The sequence below is a fragment of the Stomoxys calcitrans genome, chromosome 5, assembly GCF_963082655.1.
Source record: "Stomoxys calcitrans chromosome 5, idStoCalc2.1, whole genome shotgun sequence".
Lineage (NCBI taxonomy): Eukaryota > Metazoa > Arthropoda > Insecta > Diptera > Muscidae > Stomoxys > Stomoxys calcitrans.
Window position 1 is genome coordinate 43,113,119 of NC_081556.1, and position 19,032 is coordinate 43,132,150.

The following is a 19,032-nucleotide window of genomic DNA, read 5'->3' on the forward strand; positions in this document are numbered from 1 at the left end:
CACCTCACTCCCCAAAACACACCTAAATAGGGCATATTTACCGACCATGACAATGTGGGGCTTAAATGAAAGGTATTGGGGGTAGAGCAAGAATCGATACGCATTTTCGGAACCAATATTCTGGGGGTCTACCCCTTTCACAAAATGCCCCAAAAACAGCAATATTTTAGCGACCATCGCAATATGGGGCTCAAATAAAGGTATTTGGGAGCAGAATACGAATTTTATATCAAAATTTAGGACCATGTATTTAGGGCATCACCCCTTTCCCAAAACACGCCCAAAGGGAAAAAATTTGTCGAACATAAATATTCCAAGGAAACTTTTGTCCCATATTAAATAAAAGAAGGTACAGCGGAGCGGGGCCGGGTCAGCTAGTATATATATACTTTATGGGGTTACAGATCAAACGGATTGACGAAACTTGTATACCTCCATTCTATGGTGGAGGGTATAAAAAAAGTTTGTGGTCTAGGCTTCATCCTTATGTTTGGGCTTATAACTTCGCAAAATAATTTCAATATTTATAATATCCATCAATTTTCTTTTTATAGCTGCCTCCACCACCGGTCGATGGCCCAACAACGAAACCTTCCAGTCCCCTTAGTGTTCTGGAAGTCTCCGATCCAAAACTATGCATTTTGGTTCATTTAATGAGTCCTTTAGAGCCCATAGATCCTGTCCTTGAATCACCCCTCTCTCATCCACTGCTCAAGCAACGTTCTGTGGCCTCAGAGCTGGTAACCGAAGTGCAACAGGCCAACACAGCTGTGGGTGGCATGCTGTTGGCCAATATGGAAAAGATTTGTAAGTAGTAGAATTATGACACCATTACTATAAACATTGCCATTAATTTAAATTTAAATTTTATTGCCCTTTTTCTATTTCCATGTCTTTGTCTTAAATGTTTACATTTTCATTGTTATAGCCGAATTTCCCTTTATTGCCTATTATGTTATAAATACAATGCAAACGGATCCCTCAAATTTTTATGCGGGCATGAGAGTTTCATCTTTATCGAAATTTGAGCCAAAAAATTTAAGGTGAGTGGGGCTGAATATAGAAAAAATAAAAATAAAAAACGAAATCTTTCCTAAAAATAAAAAACAAAAAAAAAACTAAAGATGTTGGGCAATTTGAAGGTCTGTGATAGGCTCTAGATGGGGTCTTACTTTGAAGATAGTCCACTGGCTCTACAGGAGCATGGTTAAACCAATACTACACAGATAAAAATGATGTTGAAAAAAAAACAACTTTTGTCGCAAAACAGACGACGAAATTTGTTAATTTTCTTGCAACAATTTATTTGGAATCGTAACGACCCAAAGTACAAATTAGTTATTGAAAGGCACAACGACTCCACACATTTGCTTGATTTGCTGCATAGCTTCGGTGTGTGTGGTTGGTGGTTAGTTTTATTTTCTTTGTTCGGCTTCCGCTGCTTTTTTGACAACTACCTCAATTAAAGAATTTGTTGAAAATCCGAAAAATTCAGTTTTTTTGTCCGTCAAGTCTCTACAAACCTACTTCAACAAATAATTTCTTGTATCGTATTCGAATGTCTTCAATGCTAAAATTCGTTGAGAATTTTAAGTTTCACATACTGCTGTGGTTCGGCCGATTCTAACCTATGGGCGTAGCACCGGGCCCTGGACAGAGAGAGTCTTCGTGATATGATTAAGAGGGTACAGGGTATTGCGACGATGCTGATATCGGAGTCGAGGACTGCCCTCAGACTAAGTGAGTGGGACACATTGCACTATTCGAGTATTTGTCTGTTCTGCAAAAAACCGCTGGGGTGGAACGAGTACGTGGCATTGGCGAAGCGACGGGCTATCTGGAGTTTATCTTGCCGTAATGCGATCTTTAGGCTTGGTTCGTTCTGCCCTTGTTGTTGTTGTTGTACCCACTTTTTTGTGGAGGTGGCGATCCTCGTCAAGCTCCTGTAAGAGAGCAAATGAAATTCTGGAAAGGGATTTCTCCTCTTCAAAAATCAGAATTTATGTGGACAGTATGGTGCCCTAAAGGAATTGGAAAGGAAAGGAATTTGAGGAATTGAGGTTTAGAATCGCTAAATAGACTACATGCTCTCTACATACAACTAACTTGGGTACTAGGATACGATGGTATTCCGGGAAAGGAGCGTACAGACAAATATGAACGGAAGGGGCTTACAGTGCAGTCAGCTAACCAGTCACCGGTTTTGCATACGTGCCATTTGTCGAATTACTGAACGTAGTAGAGGGGCAGGTCAATGCGGAGTCGGCGGTAACGTGGAAGTCTGTTCATATATGCCGATCTGCCAAGACATTATGGCCTACATTCAATCGAAAGAGATAAGAAGTCATTGAGGACCGGGGACTGTGCGATATGCCATATGAGCACGCACATGGAAATCCCGCATAATGATTAATGCGGAAGTTGAGGATGATTAGGAGACGATCGAGCACCCTGCTCGGTTCATATCCGGGTCTAGAGGGGCACAGATTATTCTCCATGGAGAGGCGTCTTCTTTTCGATCTCGGCGATCTTGCGGATGTGTCTCTGGCAAGTTTCCTCACGTACGTGGATAAGACAGGATGGTCTTGACGCATGGGAGTTTTCTCTTTGATCATCTGGCGGCTACGGACACTGTTTTATCTTTGATACAATGCCCGATGTCCCAGGCAGTGTGGATTACAAATTGCCTGAGCGGCATTTTGATAGAAAGTTCTGTACCTCTATTCCTGATAGAACCGATTAGAACTACGATATCCCTGGTAATAGAAGTTACATACACTTCTCTAGAGATGGTTCCAAACGAGGCGACCTGATGGACTTTGGGGTGTATTCTAAAAATCTAGAACTGGTCATATCGAGATGGCTACCCGACAACTGTAGTGTTTATCTAGCGGAGATCCTTGCAATTAATGAAGTGGTGGAATGGTTGAGCTGCAATGTTATAACGACCATTCGCATTAATATCATCTCAGACAGCCAGGTAGCCATTAGCCACATCCCTGGAGAACGTATTTCTGAAAATCCGCCTTCGACAGTCGCAGATCTCTCAACGAGATGGCTGAACAGTTCAAAATTCACCTGCACTGGGTCCCGGGCCACAGTGATATTCCAGGGGAACTGGAATCTGTGGGTATGCCTTTAGCGACATGTAAGCTAAGTTTTCAGGTCGTTGCCCGAAAGGCAACGAATGATAGATGGTCGCAAATGGGGGGTTGTAAACGTTTCAGAATAATGTGGCCCATTTAGACTTGAAGAGGTTGCTGTCGCTGGCAAGAACAGACGTCTCAGGATTCGCGTTCACCGTGATAGGCGCACATGCTAACCTCTGCTATAATACTATTGGGTTGCCCAAAAAGTAATTGCGGATTTTTCATATAGTCGGTGTTGGCAAATTTTTTCACAGCTTGTGACTCTATGCCGATCTGCCAAGACATTATTGCATTCTTTCTTCTGTCAGTTATCAGCTGTTACTTTTAGCTTGCGTTAGAAAAAAAGTGTAAAAAAGTATATTTAATTAAAGTTCATTCTAAATTTTATTAAAAATGCATTTACTTTCTTTTAAAAAATCCGCAATTACTTTTTGGGCAACCCAATACCTTGTTCGGTGCGCTGAAGTTGGTGCCCAAAATATTTAGACCGGGCTATTGGTCGTTCACGGTTGCACATAGCCTGCAACGACCAATAGTCCGATCTAAATATTTTGGGCACCAGCTTTAGCGCACCGGACAAGGTAGTATTAAAGCGGTTAGCACACAGTAATATGAGGTTAAGTTGGTCATCGTAGCGCAGAGGTTAGCATGTGCGCCTATCACGATGAACGCGAGAACAGCGCACCAGACAGGGTAGTATTGAAGAGGGTTATGCATAGTAATATGAGGTTGGGTTGGTCATCATAGCGCAGAGGTTAGCATGTGCGCCTATCACGATGAACGCAAATCCTGCCGAAAACAGAAAATATTTTCAGCAGTGATTATTCCCTCCTAATGCTTGCGACATATCTGAGATACCATGCCATGTAAAAACTTCTCCCCAAAGAAGTTTTGCACTGCGCCATGCCGTTCCGACTCGACTTTAAAAAGGAGATCCCTTACCATTGACCTTAAACTTGAATCGGACAGTACTGATTCATTTGTGAGAATTTTGCCCCTGTTCCTTAATGAAATGTTCATTGGTCACTTTGCAAAAGGTTATGAGCAATTTGGAGCACAGTTGCTATGAATAGAACGATTCCGAACATATATGGCGAAAATTATAGCAGAAGTCATTGGGCAAAAGACAAATGGGTTAAAAATTTAGACCACTTGGGGCTCAGGAAGATCGAGGGATCGGTTAATATGGGAACTATAAGAGGCTAAAGATCGATTTGGACAAAGGTTTGGGTTAAGGTTAAGGTTTTCTGCCATCTTGAAGTTTCAGAGTCCCAGATTGGCCGGGGCCCATTGTTGAGCCTTTAAGGTTGGCCTTCAATTTTCTTCGGGCTGCGAAATTTATATTCCAGCATTGCACTAATTTCCCCATCTTTCGCTGAAACATTTTCTGAAGTTTTTGTCAGCAGTTTCATCCATGCCACTACCCATTTTAGTTTCCCCCCTCAGCTTTTCTTTACCCACTTGATTTGGTGTAGTCCTCAAAATCATCTTAGTTCAAAATATTGCCCATGTACTCTATTTCTAACATTTCTACTTTGTTAGAATCCCTCCTTGACTTGCTGTCCTAAGAAGCCATTTAAAAATATCTTGGCCACAAATTGAAAACATTTGTGACCAATTTACAAGCTTAATACGCCGCTTTTGTGGCTATGTACTTTTGTTTTTTTTTTATTTCTTTTTGTCTTTCGCATTTGTGTGGTTGGTCAGTAACAAGTTCATGAATCTGAGATAATAATTGTTGGACTAGTTCCAGAACACATGGCAAGGGCGGCCAGCATTTCCCGTCAACGTGCTGTGTGGGAAATGCTTTCCTTTATCAGAATTTCCTTGCCACCGAGAGAGGGTGGCAGAGAGAAGGCAGAGCATTTTCGTTTTCATTTGTGCTTGATTTATGTTGGCCATATTTTTATCACAAACTCTATGGTTCGTTGGCTTTTCATTTCTAAAAGGTAGCGGTAGGGGGTTGGGGGTCGGGGGTAGTGGGGAATGCAGAGCCACAATTGATGACAATCGTAGCCAAATGAGTGCATGTTGGCCCAGTTATTTTGAAGCTGCAACAAAGAGTTTTGGTGTTGGTCATTCATTTTTGGGTTTTATGGGCCAATATATCTTAGGGGTCCTCCATTGTTTTGTGTTGACAAGGATATAATTTTCATTTTTTCAGGACATTTGGGTTTTACAATTCTCTTTTGTTTTTTCTTTTACAACTTCCTAATATATTTCTTCTATATATTTTTTTTTTAAATATTTTTAAATCTAGATACACTGCCGCTCATACTCTAGATTTGTATAGTGAAGTGGCTGCCATATGTCGTCCTCCATTGCAATTGGCCCCCAGCGAAAGTGGCAGCTTTAAGAAGACACAAACTCCGGCCACCGGTTACATAATATCAGTATTTAAGGTATGTATGCAGGACAACAAAAGAAGTTCTTCTCATTGTTTATTCACCCTCCCATGGTGAGAGTGAGTTGATGTTTTCTGTTCGGTTACCTTTTTCGTGCCACCTATATTCGTTTGTGTGTACTGTAGGGAGTTTATAGATCCAACTCATTTTAAATTTAAAAGTTTTTTAACAATTTTTTTTACTCGGCTTGCTACTGGTACTGGTTATTATAATGTAATGCATTGCTTTGTTACATCCAAAAGATTGGTGAAAAGGTGTATAATTGTCTCAATGGTAAGACATACTTATCTCCTACTTACCACACCTCAGACGATCCGGATCTCTCCATTGGATGTTCGCCAACTTTCCCAATCATAGCCCATTTCACACAGTGGGATAGAATCGAAAAAAAAACTAGTAAAATATATGCCAATGGAGAACGGATATAGATAACTCTTTCAACCCATTACCATTTGTATGGTCCGAATAGGTCTATAACCTGATATAGGTCCGATATAAACCGATCTCCCTGTTAGCCTTCTAGGGTCCATAGAAGCTTCAATTTTTACCTGATTTGACTGAAATTTTAAAACACCTGCTCTTCAAATCAGTTCATTTGAGTAAATTTTTAGCTAAATCCATGGTGGTGGATACCCAAGATTCGGCCTGGCCGAGCTTAGAAAGCTTTTACTTGTTTTCTTACAACTTGACTGGATTGGAAGTGATTTCGGATCGTATACCTATGACGCAACTTGAGGTTGAATGCGCGACACTGGTGCCAGTGGCACAGTCTTGGTCTGATGGATCTCTGATCTAACAGTTTAACAATATAAGTGCCTTTATCTGAATCCCATATGATCTTTATTGGTCTACGAATTTAAGTTTGGTTTAAGTTTGGATGTAAGGTCCACGAATTTAAGTTTGGATGTAAGGTGCACTCCATTCTTAAAATACTTCATTTCAGTCCGATATTCTCATGATGTCTGATTAAGTGGTGTTTTCTTCTCTCAAATACCATTTACTTAAATCCCAAATTGCCATTGGCTTAGGGGAGTTTACAGGATGAGGCGTCCTCCAAACACATGGTCCCAAAATTGGTTATCAAATTCGTTTTCTAATCTCAAATACCTTTCATTGGAGCCACATATTGGCATGGTCGAAAAATTTTTTCCCTTTGGGGGTGTTTTGGGAAAGGGGTGATGCCCTAAATACATGGTTCTACATTTGGATATAAAATTCGTATTCTACTCCCACATACCTTTATTTGAGCCCCATGTTTCCATAGTCGGCAAACATGACCGGCTTGGGGTGTTTTGAGGGATGGGCGGCCACTCAGTGAGTTGGCCTTGAAAATATATATCGGATTCGTGTTCCACTTTAAAACCCCTCTTATTTGAGCCTCATATTGCAATAGTCAGAAAATACTTACTATTTGGGTGGTATTGTGGGGGTGGGGTTTGGCCCTATAGACACTTTTCCCGAATATTGATATTAAATTCGTGCTTTACTCCCAACGACCTTTCAGTTGAGCCCCATGTGGCTATGGTCGTAAATTTGTCCTCTTTGGGGGATGTTTTTGGTGAGAGACGGCCCCCAAAAAACTCTTGGTCCTACATTTGGATATCAGATTCGTATTCTACTTGCAAATACCTTTCATTTGAGTCCCATATTGCCATGGTCGGTAAATATGTTCGATTTAGGGGTGTTTTGGGGCTTGGGGTGGTCCCCCTAGCACTTAGATACGTTGGATATCAGATACGTTTTCTTATCCTAAATACCTTTCATTTGAGTCCCATATTGTCGTGATTGGTCTAAATATATGTTTGGTAGAGTGCGCAATTCTTATCCTATTGGAATGAAATTTTGCACGACGTGTTTTGTTATGATATCCAACAACTGTGCCAAGTATGGTTTATATCGGTCCATAACGTGGCATAGCTGCCCCATAAACCGATCTTGGGTCTTGACTTCGTGAGCTTTTAGAAGGCGGAATTCTTATCCGATTGGAATGAAATTTTGCACAACGTGTTTTGTTGTGATATCTAACAACTTTGCCAAGTATGGTTCAAATCGGTCCACACCCAGATACAGCTGTGATATAAACCGATATTGGCTTTTGACTTCTTGAGCCTCTAGAGGTCGCAATTATTATCCGATTTGTCTGAAGTTTTGCATGACGTATTTTATTTTTACTTTTAACAACTGTGGCAAATAAGATTCAAATCGGTTTATAACCTGATATAGCTGACATATAAACCGATCTGGGATCGTGACTTCTTGAGCCTCTAGAGGTCGCAACTATTATCCGATTTGCCTGAAATTTTGTACGACGGATCCTCTCATGACCATCAACATACGTGTTTATTATGGTCTGAATCGGTCTATAGCCCAATACAGCTCCCATATAAATCGATCTCTCTATTTTACTTCTTGAGCCCCCAAAGGGCGCAATTCTTATTCGAATTGGCTGACATTTTACACAGGTCTCCAACATGTGATAATATAATAATAGCAGAGCAAATCTTTTCTTATATCCTTTTTTTGCCTAAGAAGAGATGCCGGGAAAAGAACTCGATAAATGCGATCCATGGTGGAGGGTATATGAGATTCGGCCCGGCCGAACTTAGCACGCTTTTACTTGTTTGGGCTGCAATTTTTGTTCGATTTGGCTGAAATTTTGCAAGTGGTGTTCTCTATTACGACTTATAGCGACAGTACCAACTACGGTTCAAGTTAGTTTATATCCTGATATAGCTCTCATGTAAACCGGTCCGTCGACCATCCGCGTTCGGTTCCTAGTGGCTTTAATTTTCGCTGTTTTGACAGAACTGAATTTATTTTGTATGAATTTTTAGCAGTATCAATAATGGTGGTGGGTTCCTAAGATTCGGCACGCTTTTACATGTTTAATTTGGCCCAGATCGGTACAGATTTGGTTATATTGGGTTGCCCAAAAAGTAATTGCGGATTTTTTTAAAGAAAGTAAATGCATTTTTAATAAAACTTAGAATGAACTTTAATCAAATATACTTTTTTTACACGTTTTTTCTAAAGCAAGCTAAAAGTAAGAGCTGATAACTGACAGAAGAAAGAATGCAATTACAGAGTCACAAGCTGTGAAAAATTTTATCAACGCCGACTATATGAAAAATCCGCAATTACTTTTTGGGCAACCCTATATTTGCCATATAGATCGATCTCTCGATTTAAGGTCTTGGGCCCATAACATATGCCGATTTTGCCGAAATTTGGGACAGTGAGTTTTGTTAGACCGCTCGAAATCCTTCTTCAATTTGGCCCTGATCGATTCAGATTTGGGTATATAGACCGCCATATAGACCGATCTCACGATTTAAGGGTCTTGGGCCCATAAAATGCGCATTTGTTGTCCGAAATTTGGTACAATGAGTTGTATTTGGCAACTCGATATCATTTTTTAATGTGGCTCAAATCAGTTCAGATTTGGATATAGCTGCCATATATACCGATTTCTCGATTTAAGTTCTTGGTCCCATAATAGGCGCGTTTATTGTCCGATTTCGCCGAAATTTGGACACTGAGTTGTGCCAAGCCCTTCCTCGACATGCTTTTTTTTAATTTGGTCCAGATCGATATAGATTTGAATATAGCTGTCATATAGACCGATCTCTCGATTTAAGGTTTTGGGGCCCATAAAAGGCACATTTATTGTCCGATTTCGCTGAAATTTGACACTGTGGGGCTTTTAGACATCCATGTTCCATGTGGTTCAGGTCGGTCTCAGTTTGGTTGTAGCTGCCAAAAAGACAAGTATTTTGTTCAAACAAAATTGAACAATGACCACTCATAAACTATGCATTTTTCACCGACGATTACGATTACCCGAGGTGGTGTTTATTCAAAGTTCGGCCCGGCCGAACCTGTTATTTATACCCCTGAAGATGCAGTGTTTCCGAAAGGTCGACTTTGGACAACTTTTTCAACATTCCCTTTTTTTTTTGATTTTTCAATTTGTTCTCATCTCATCATTGTTGTTGTTGCTTTCCTTAGTCTATTTGAACTTTAAATAAACAACAAAAAAACTTTGTGCTCTTCACTCATTTAAGGTTTTCGAAGGTGATGACGGCGAACGTTTCGAAAAGAATTGGCTGTATTGGACTGGAGCTAGAATGCTATACAGGTGAGTATCGTTCCACCACATACACCTACTGAATGTTTAATGCAAATAACGTGGAAAAATTTGTAATTCCAAGAGCATCGATGTGACGGGTGTTGAAAATTAAGTGATTTGATTTTGTAATTTGCTGTTAACAAATTTTTTCCATTATGAACTGACGACATTAGACATGCATGTTATGGCATTGATGATGTTCTGTTAGTGTTTCTATTCGAAAGAGGGTGGCTAATGTACCTACTGTGGAATATTGAAAAAATTTTGATGAATTTCAACAGCCTTATTTACAAAACGGAATGCAGATTTAAAGTAGGTTTATTTCACAGATGAACTTTATAGAACTGTCAAACAAATCTATTTTAAGGCTCCCAGGATTTTTTGGCCATTTCCGAATGGGGTAGAATGAACAGAGTAGACTTTAACGCACAGAAGACGCAGTGCTGTTTCTTGTCTCACAAGCGATTCACTGACCCACTACAATCGTTGGTATCTATCGTCAGTATAGATATTGAAGAGTCCGATGCTCTTGATGTTCTGGGCATGAAGCTACAATGTGCTGTCCATTGATCAAAACACGTATGCGAAGTGTCGAAAGAAGCATTTAAGTGTTTGGACTTTCTTAAGCGGTGCAAGAAATATTTCACCTCTTCTGATCTTCTCAATATCTCAATACATCCTACATCAGGCCGAGGCTGGAATATAACTCTCATATATGGTAAGGAGCTCCACAATCATTCTTGGAGCTACTTGATCGGGTTCAACAGAGAGTGATGGTGTTGATTGGGGACAGTAGGGTATCCAACTCTATTGCTTCCCTTGAACATCGTCGGAATCATCATTGCTATTCGGATATTCGTCTTCTTATCCCTGACGTTAGGATGTTCACCAGGAATACAAGACTTGCTAGGAACTCACACCCGTTTATAATTGATTGGCCAGTCGACTGAACCATGCATTACCGAGAAAATTCATTTTTCGCCCGAACTATTCGTATGTGGAATCGACTTCCGGCTAATGTCTTTCCCACCGACATTGACGTTCAAAAATTTAATACTTACAAGAAGTCAAGACCCAAGATCGGTTTATATAGCAGCTATATCAGGTTACAAACCGATTTGAACCATACTTCGCACAGTTGTTGGAAGTGATATCAAACCACTACGTGCAAAATATCAGTCTAATTGGATAAGAATTGCGCCCTCTAGAGGATCAAGAAGTCAAGACCCAAGATCGGTTTATGGGGCAGCTATACCAGGTTATGGACCGATTTGAACCATTCCAATCGGATAAGAATTGCGCACTCTAGGGGCTCAAGAAGTCAAGACCCAAGATCGGTTTATATGGCAGCTATATCAAACATGGACCGATATGGCCCATTTACAATACCAACCGACCTACACTAATAAGAAGTATTTGTGAAAAATTTCAAGCGGCTAGCTTTACTGCTTCGGAAGTTAGCGTGCTTTCGACAGACAGACGGACAGACGGATGGACGGACAGACGGACGTACATGGCTAGATCGACATAAAATGTCGTGAGGATCAAGAATATAGGTACTTTATTGGGTCTCAGACGAATATTTCGAGTAGTTACAAACAGAATGACGAAATTAGTATACCCCCCATCCTATGGTGGAGGGTATAATAAACCCAGCTATATCCAAATCTGAACCGATCTGAGCCAAATTGAAGAAGGAAGTCGAAAGGCTTAACACAACTCACTGTCCCAAATTTCGGTGAAATGGGACAATAAATGCGCTTTTTATGGGCCCAAAAGCTTAAATCGAGAGATCGGTCTATATGGCAGCTATATCCAATTCTGAACCAATCTGAGCCATATTGCAGAAGTGTCTGGAAGGGCCTAACACAACTCATTGTCCCAAATTTCGGCGACATCGGACAATAATTACGCCTTTTATGGGCCCAAAACCTTAAATCGAGAGATTAGTCTATATGGCAGCTATATCCAAATCTGAACCGATTGAGGATAAATTTAAGATGAATGTCGTGTGGCTTAACGCAACTCACTATCTTAAATTTCGACAACATCGGTCAATACATGCACCTTTTATGGGCCCAAGACCTTAAATCGAGAGATCGGTCTATATGACAGCTATATCTAAATCTGGACCGATCTGGGCCAAATTGAAGAAATATGTCAAAGGGCCAAACAGAAATCACTGTCCCAAATTTTGGCAAAATCGATCTCCCTTCTCTCACCAGTGGCAAAGACGCTCGGAGCATTACTCCTCCCGAGCCTCGTAGGAGAATTTTCATTCGCCGAGCATCAACATGGATTTCGAAGACTGCATAGCACAATAACGGCTTTGCATGCCACCACCGCACACATTTGCCATGGCTTCAATCAGCCCAGGTCATGTGATAGGACGGTCCTTGCGGCACTGGACCTATCGAAGGCATTCGACACGGTCAGCCATGTCAAATTATTTGAGGACATCGCCAACATGTCCCTCCAGCCAGGCCTGAAATGATGGGTCGCGAATTATATGTGTCGTCACCAGTCATTTGTGGAATTTAGGGATAAGAAGTCGAAACACCGTAGAGTGAAACAGGGAGTTCCCCAAGGTGGTGTGATATGTCCGGCACTGTTAAACCTCTACCGATCCTCCATTCCACCCCCTCCAGGCGGCATAGAGATCGTAACATATGCGGATGATTGGCATCAGGCCCCCCACCCACTGATGACATCTGCGATAGGTTGAACGTCTTCCTCAATGAACTTGCCTCATATTTCGCTGCAAAAAATCTGAAGATATCTGCCACCAAATCTTCAGCCAAATCGTTCACTACAAAATACGCGTGAGGTAAATACTCAGCTGACTGTGATGGTCGATGGAGACATGATTCCGACCATCAAGTGTCCCAAAATACTTGGCGTCACATTTGACAGCTCTTACATATTCTCCCCACATGCCACAGCAATCTGCGATAAAGTCAAAAGCAGGGCTGCGGAGTCTAGCTCTCGACTCCGACCCCGATTCGGAGTCTAAGTCGGAGTATTAAGCCAGAGTCGGAGAGTAGTTCGGAGTCGGGGCTAACGTGCTCAACTCCGAATCAAACTCCGTCTCTGGCTCAATTGTCTGACTTCGACTCCGGCTTCAAAAACTCAACTCCGGTCGACTCCGCAGCTCAGGTCAAAAGTAGAAACAAGGTCCTCAAGTCACTAGCCGGTAGCACTTGGGGAGCAGACAAAGAAACTTTGTTGACCACGTATAAAGCAATTGGCCCGTCTGTGCCAAGTTATGCAGCGCCAGTGTGTTCTCGTCAACTTTGTGACACGCAGTGGAATAATATTCAGATCTGTCAGAATGCCGCCAACCGGACTGCGACGGGCTATCTCCTCAGTTCTCATGTGGACCACCTCCATCAGGAGACAAAGATCCTACCAGTGCGAAGACATAACTATATGCTGTCTAAGCAATACCTTTTGGGCTGTTATCGCAGAGAACATCCAAATCATCATCTAGTGGATAGATATCCACCGTCCAGAAGCCTTAAGATAGATCTACATGATCTAGAGCATGAGGTTCAGCGCTACAAGAGAGAACCTCTAGATCAAGCGGCATATCAAGCAGGTCTAGACAACATTCATGAAGACACGGTAGCAGATGCGTTAATAGGCTACCGGGTGAATGTAGTCCTTGGATAACGATCGCCACACATTGCCCCTGATGAAATCGACCTCCCCCGGCAAACCACAGTATTTCTGGCTCAATCAGCCGCCTTAATTCCTACAGAGCTAGGATTGATGCCGACGTGCAAGATGTATGTCCCGATTGTAACCAGGGACCGCACGATACACGTCACCTGTTTAACTGCCCGGCCAGACCCACTCGACTCAGACCCAGATCCCTGTGGACGCACCCCATCTTAGTCGCAGAGTTCCTGGGTCTTGACACTCAACAGAATCAAGCAGACGAAAGATAGAAAACAATAAACTGCTACAACAACAACAACAAATTTTAGCAAAATCGGATAATAAATGTGGCTTTTATGGGCCCAAGGCGCCAAATCGAGTGATCGGTCTATATGGCAGGTATATCAAAATCTGAACCGATCTAAGCCAAATTGAAGGAGGATGTCGACGGGTCTAACACAACTCATTGTCCCAAATTTTGGCAAAATCGGACAATAAATGCGGCTTTTATGGGCCTAAGACCCTAAATCTGCTGATCGGTCTATATGGCAGCTATATCCAAATCTGAACCGATCTGGGTCAAATGGCAGAAAGATGTCGAAGGGCCAAACACAACTCACTGTCCCAAATTTCGGCAAAGTCGAATAATAAATGTGGCTTTTATATGCCTAAGACCCTAATTCGGTGGATCGGTCTATATGGGGGCTATATCAAGATGTAGTCCGATATAGCTCATCTTCGAACTTAACCAGCTTATGGACAAATAAGAGAATCTGTGCAAAATATCAGCTCAATATCTCCAGTTTTAAAGACTGTGGAGTAATTTCAACGGACAGACGGACGGACATGGCTAGATCGTCTTAGATTTTTAGGGTCGGAAATGTATATTTCGGTGTGTTACAAACGAAATGACTACATAGAAATAAATCACTGTTTGAATATTTAAAATTTGTGTGTCAAATAATTCTAGTCCGTATTAACTTGGTCTGCCTCTCACTCCTACAGCTGGTCAATCATTATGCCTTCTTTTTCCCCCCTCTCTCTTTGTCTTGGATAAAAGTTATGGCTTAATTAAAATTTGTTTTGATAGTTTTTATCTGTGTTCCATGATTCCTTTATCCATTTCTGTTTTTTTTTCGTTGTCTTCCACAGATATTTGCCACGTACTGCCGGCCTACGGCGTATATCGCTACACAAAAGCACATCACAGCGAGGTGATAAAATGTACCTGCTCATCTGCGAATGTGCGGAACTTCTAAAGGATATCAATGCTGCTGCCGTCTTAATACCTGCCCTAAGAGCCCGTCTATGTGGCTACACAGGACTGTATAGACCAATACAAGCATTTTAGTTATACATCCCATGCACACACACACACACACAAACACACTCTCAAACGCACATACAATACACACAAAACTGCCCCCCGTACAGTAACATCATAATGTTAGACTCTCACAATGGGGGGAACCGGAAACAATTTTGTAAAAAATTAGCACAATTCCTTGGGTGATAAGTAGCAATCAAATAAGAACAAGCAACAAAACGAAAAACAAAAACAAAGCAAAACAACATGACAACAACAATTAATAAAATACAACAAATAAAAAGGCATATAAAATTAATTTAATTTTCTTGTTTAGTTTAAATTTTGATAAAAAAAAAGCAAGGCAGTAAAGGAGAAATAGACGAGGAGGGAAAATTATCGTTTTAAGAGTTTTTGATGGCATGGCACAAAATAAGTTTCTTTCACATGCGGAGTCCTTTTGCTGGTAGTTTAGTAATATTAAACCTTTAAGTTTACTTTATTTATTGTTCTAATTGTAAGGGAATCCTATTTCAAAGATTGGGTTATTTTAAAACCTTAAAAATCCTGCAAATATTTTTGTTTAAAATTCTTAAAGCCTCAAATATTTTTCTCAATTTTAGCTTACAAAGAGAATTTCTAAAAAAAAGAAAGTAAAATTAAAAGTAGTTTTTGGTACTGTCTTTTGTTTGGTTAAATTTTGAGGCTAAAACATTAAAAAAATTAAAAATATTGCTTTTTTTCAAGCTTTTTGCCTGTTAGGGCGAACATCATTAAATTTTACAATTTTTGTTTGTTTCTCTTTCGAGACGAGCTCAATGATCGGATAGCAACACACACCTATCACTATCGGACGCGTTTCGTCTATGCTTAGAAGACTTTTCAACCATATTAGGTGTGATGGCTTCAAAGATGGTACGTTGGCATGTTGTATTTGAATCGCATCTATGATACAATTACCACATTAACCACACTCGACAACCTTGTCTATTAGCTATACTTTTCCCAATGCATGTATTTTTGTGTAATGAAGCCATCGGCCTACATCTCTAGACCTAAAGCGATGGGAGAATGAATTGAGAATAAGAAAAGACCATTCCAACGCAATATAATCGAGGTGACGATAGGAAGAGATTTCCGAATGGATACGGGAGATAACATTTGAGGTCGAGGGCAAGGCAGAGCCTTGGATTGACGGAACACTGGTATTGCCATCTGGGAGATCATGCCATACAGATAGATCAAAGCTGGAGAACAGAGTGGGCCTGGGGATTTACATTGAGAACCCATGCACGAGATCTGTTTTCGACTGTCTGACCATAATACGATCCTGCCGGCAGAGATCCGGGCGATCACGGAATGTGTTAGGTGGCCCTCGCGTGAACATCTTTAGTGACAGTAATTTGGCCAGAGACTGGAAAACCATATTCTAAAGAACAGGTGGATTATTTGAGTGTCCCATGGCATAGTCCACTGGCTCTATATGAGCGTGATTAGACCAATACTTACTTACGCCTCAGTAGTTTGATGGACTGCTATGGAGAAAAAGTGCAACATAAGGACCATACAACAGATTCAGAGAACATGTTGTCTTGGCATATGCTAAGCGATGAGGACCACGCCCTCTAAGGCACTGGATACTATTCTAGATATCCCACCCATTGACATACAGATTATGTGTGAGGCAGCCACACTGCGTCTATGAAACTTAAAGCGATGGGAGAATAGGAGCAGCTTATACCATTGCGGTATAATCGAGGGGTTTCCGATCGTTTACATGATGATGAACCTTAAGGTCGAGTGCGAGACAATGCTGCCAGCGACACAGTCTTGGATTGGCGGGATCCTTAGTATTGACATCTGGAAGAACATGTTACACGGATGAATCAAAGCTAGAAGACAGAATGGGCCTGTGGGTCTACATTGAGTATCCAGGGACTGAGATCTGTTTTGGACTGCCTGACCGTACGATAATACGGTCCTGTAGGCGGAGATCCAAGCGATCACGGAATGCGTGAAGTTGTGTGGTGCTAACGTGGGAACGTAGAGTGTGAACATCTTTACGGACAGTAAAATTGCCATAAGGGCAATAACAACCAGCGCGGTAAGGTCAAAAACAGTCTTGAAGTGTTAGAAGGAATTTAACGCCTTCACTGAGAATGGCACAATCCGCATCGTTTGCACACGATTTGGTAGTGGAGGCCAGAGGACTGTCATCAATAAACTTCGTTAACCCGAAGCCTTTCGGATTGAAGCAGTCCGAGTTAAAGGCGTGGTCGACGAACGGACATGTAACACTGAGGAACAACGAAATGGAAGGTAGGACGGCGAAATATTATGGTTGCCCAAAAAGTAATTGCGGATTTTTCATATAGTCGGCGTTGACAAATTTTTTCACGGCTTGTGACTCTGTAATTGCATTCTTTCTTCTGTCAGTTATCAGCTGATACTTTTAGCTTGCTTTAGAATAAAAGTGTAAAAAAGTATATTTGATTAAAATTCATTCTAAGTTTTATTAAAAATGCATTTACTTTCTTTTAAAAAATCCGCAATTACTTTTTGGGCAACCCAATATTATATTTTTATATTTTATTTCTAAGGAAAATTTGTTTAAAAATAACTGTCTAAATGAAGTTTTCTCAAATTTGTGTTTCTAGTGAAATTTTGTCAAAATTTCAATATAAAGAAAATTTGTCCAAATTCAAATTTTATTGAGGAATTTTTATAAATTTTTTTTTTTAAATTTCATTTGTGTAGAAATTTAAAAAAAAATTATTTCTAAGGGAAATTTGATTAAAATTACTCTCTATATGAAGTTTTTTCAAATTTGCACTTCTAGTGACATTTTAATATAAAGAAAATTTGGTCAAAATTCAAATTTTATTGAAAATTTATATTATACAGTCGGCATCGTCCGACATTTCCGCTTCCTTACTGATTTCAGTATTGAATTTGAATATAGTCAACATTATATAGGGTTGCCCAAAAAGTAATTGCGGATTTTTCATATAGTCGGCGTTGACAAATTTTTTCAACGGCTTGTGACTCTGCAATTGCATTAATTCTTCTGTCAGTTATCAGCTGTTACTTTTAGCTTGCTTTAGAAAAAAAGGCTAAAAAAGTATATTTGATTAAAGTTCATTCTAAGTTATATTAAAAATGCATTTACTTTCTTTTAAAAAATCCGCAATTACTTTTTGGGCAACCCAATATATGTTCATCCGGTTTTGAGAAATATTGCAAAAAAGCGCTCATTTGTTAACCGATTCTTTCGAAATTCGATAGGAAGGATTTTCTTATGACTCTGGACATCACTGGTGAATTTCATAGAAATCGGCCCAGGTTTAGATATAGCTGTCATATATGTATATGGCCCGATTTTCACTTTTAGAGCCACAGCAAGCGCATTTTGTGACCAATCTTGCCAAAATTTTGAACAATGCCTTCCTCGACGACTACAATAACATCTAAAAGTTAACTCGAAATCGGTTCAGATTTAGGTAAAGCTCCCATATATATGTTCGTCAGATTTTGGGTAATTCTCAATGATGTTGTCATTTGTCAACCGTAGTTATTACAGTTTGAACTTATTTGCCCGAAATTTGTTTGGGGATTTTTAACAAACCCTTCTGAAAACATCCGCCGAGGTCCATCAAAATTGATTTAGAATCGGATATAGCTCCCACATTGTACTTATAGGGTAGGTGTAGAATATTATACAGTCGGCACCGTTCGACTATTCCTCTTCCTTACTGATTTCAGTATTGAATTTAAATATATTCAACATTATATTATTTTGTCAACCTTTGACTTCTTTGTGCGACTTTGTCAAAATTTCAATTCTATAGGACATTTTGTTAAAATTTCATTTCTAAAGGAACTTTTGTTACAATTTTACTGCATCAGACTCACTTAGACGTTTTCTTCCATTGTTATACCCCACAGGAACAGAAGAAGGAATATGCCTTCTAGTTCATATCGTTGAATCATCCAGATCGCTTTAAAAAGCCCAATAACTTGCGAATGTTCACATCCGCTAAATCAGACAAGTTCTCAAAGATATGAGAACCTAAAGTGGAACTGCTTCCGTGCGGGACACACACACAGAAGGTGTTCTTTAGTCTCTTCTTCTTCATGTCCTCTTGTCCTCCTATCAGACAGTAACCTGTCATGACGTACACAATGACTGAGATGTCTGTTCTAACCAATGACAGCAAAGCGGTAGACCTCTTCTAGATCTAGATTAGGCCCCATAGTTTTGGTATGCTCACAGTCCCCTCTTTGTGACCATCTATCATTCGTTGTCCTTCGGGCCGGGTCCTGAAAACTTAGCTTATATGTCGCTAGAGGCATACCCACAGATTCCAGTATCCCTGGAATGTG

General features: G+C 40.4%; 1 protein-coding gene across 13 annotated transcripts in view; it reads left to right on the forward strand.

Annotated features, from left to right (window-relative positions):
* Nucleotides 1-14,968, forward strand: part of LOC106087156 (uncharacterized) — a 115,903-nt gene extending 100,935 nt beyond the window's left edge. For all 13 annotated transcript variants that reach the window (XM_059369183.1, XM_013252083.2, XM_059369191.1 and 10 more), the window contains 5 exons: nucleotides 555-807; nucleotides 929-1,043; nucleotides 5,410-5,551; nucleotides 9,619-9,692; nucleotides 14,496-14,968. In XM_059369183.1, the coding sequence (XP_059225166.1) occupies nucleotides 555-807; nucleotides 929-1,043; nucleotides 5,410-5,551; nucleotides 9,619-9,692; nucleotides 14,496-14,694 (783 nt within the window). In that variant the 3' untranslated portion in view covers nucleotides 14,695-14,968. The remainder of the gene's footprint in view (nucleotides 1-554; nucleotides 808-928; nucleotides 1,044-5,409; nucleotides 5,552-9,618; nucleotides 9,693-14,495) is intronic.
* Nucleotides 14,969-19,032: the final 4,064 nt, after the last annotated feature.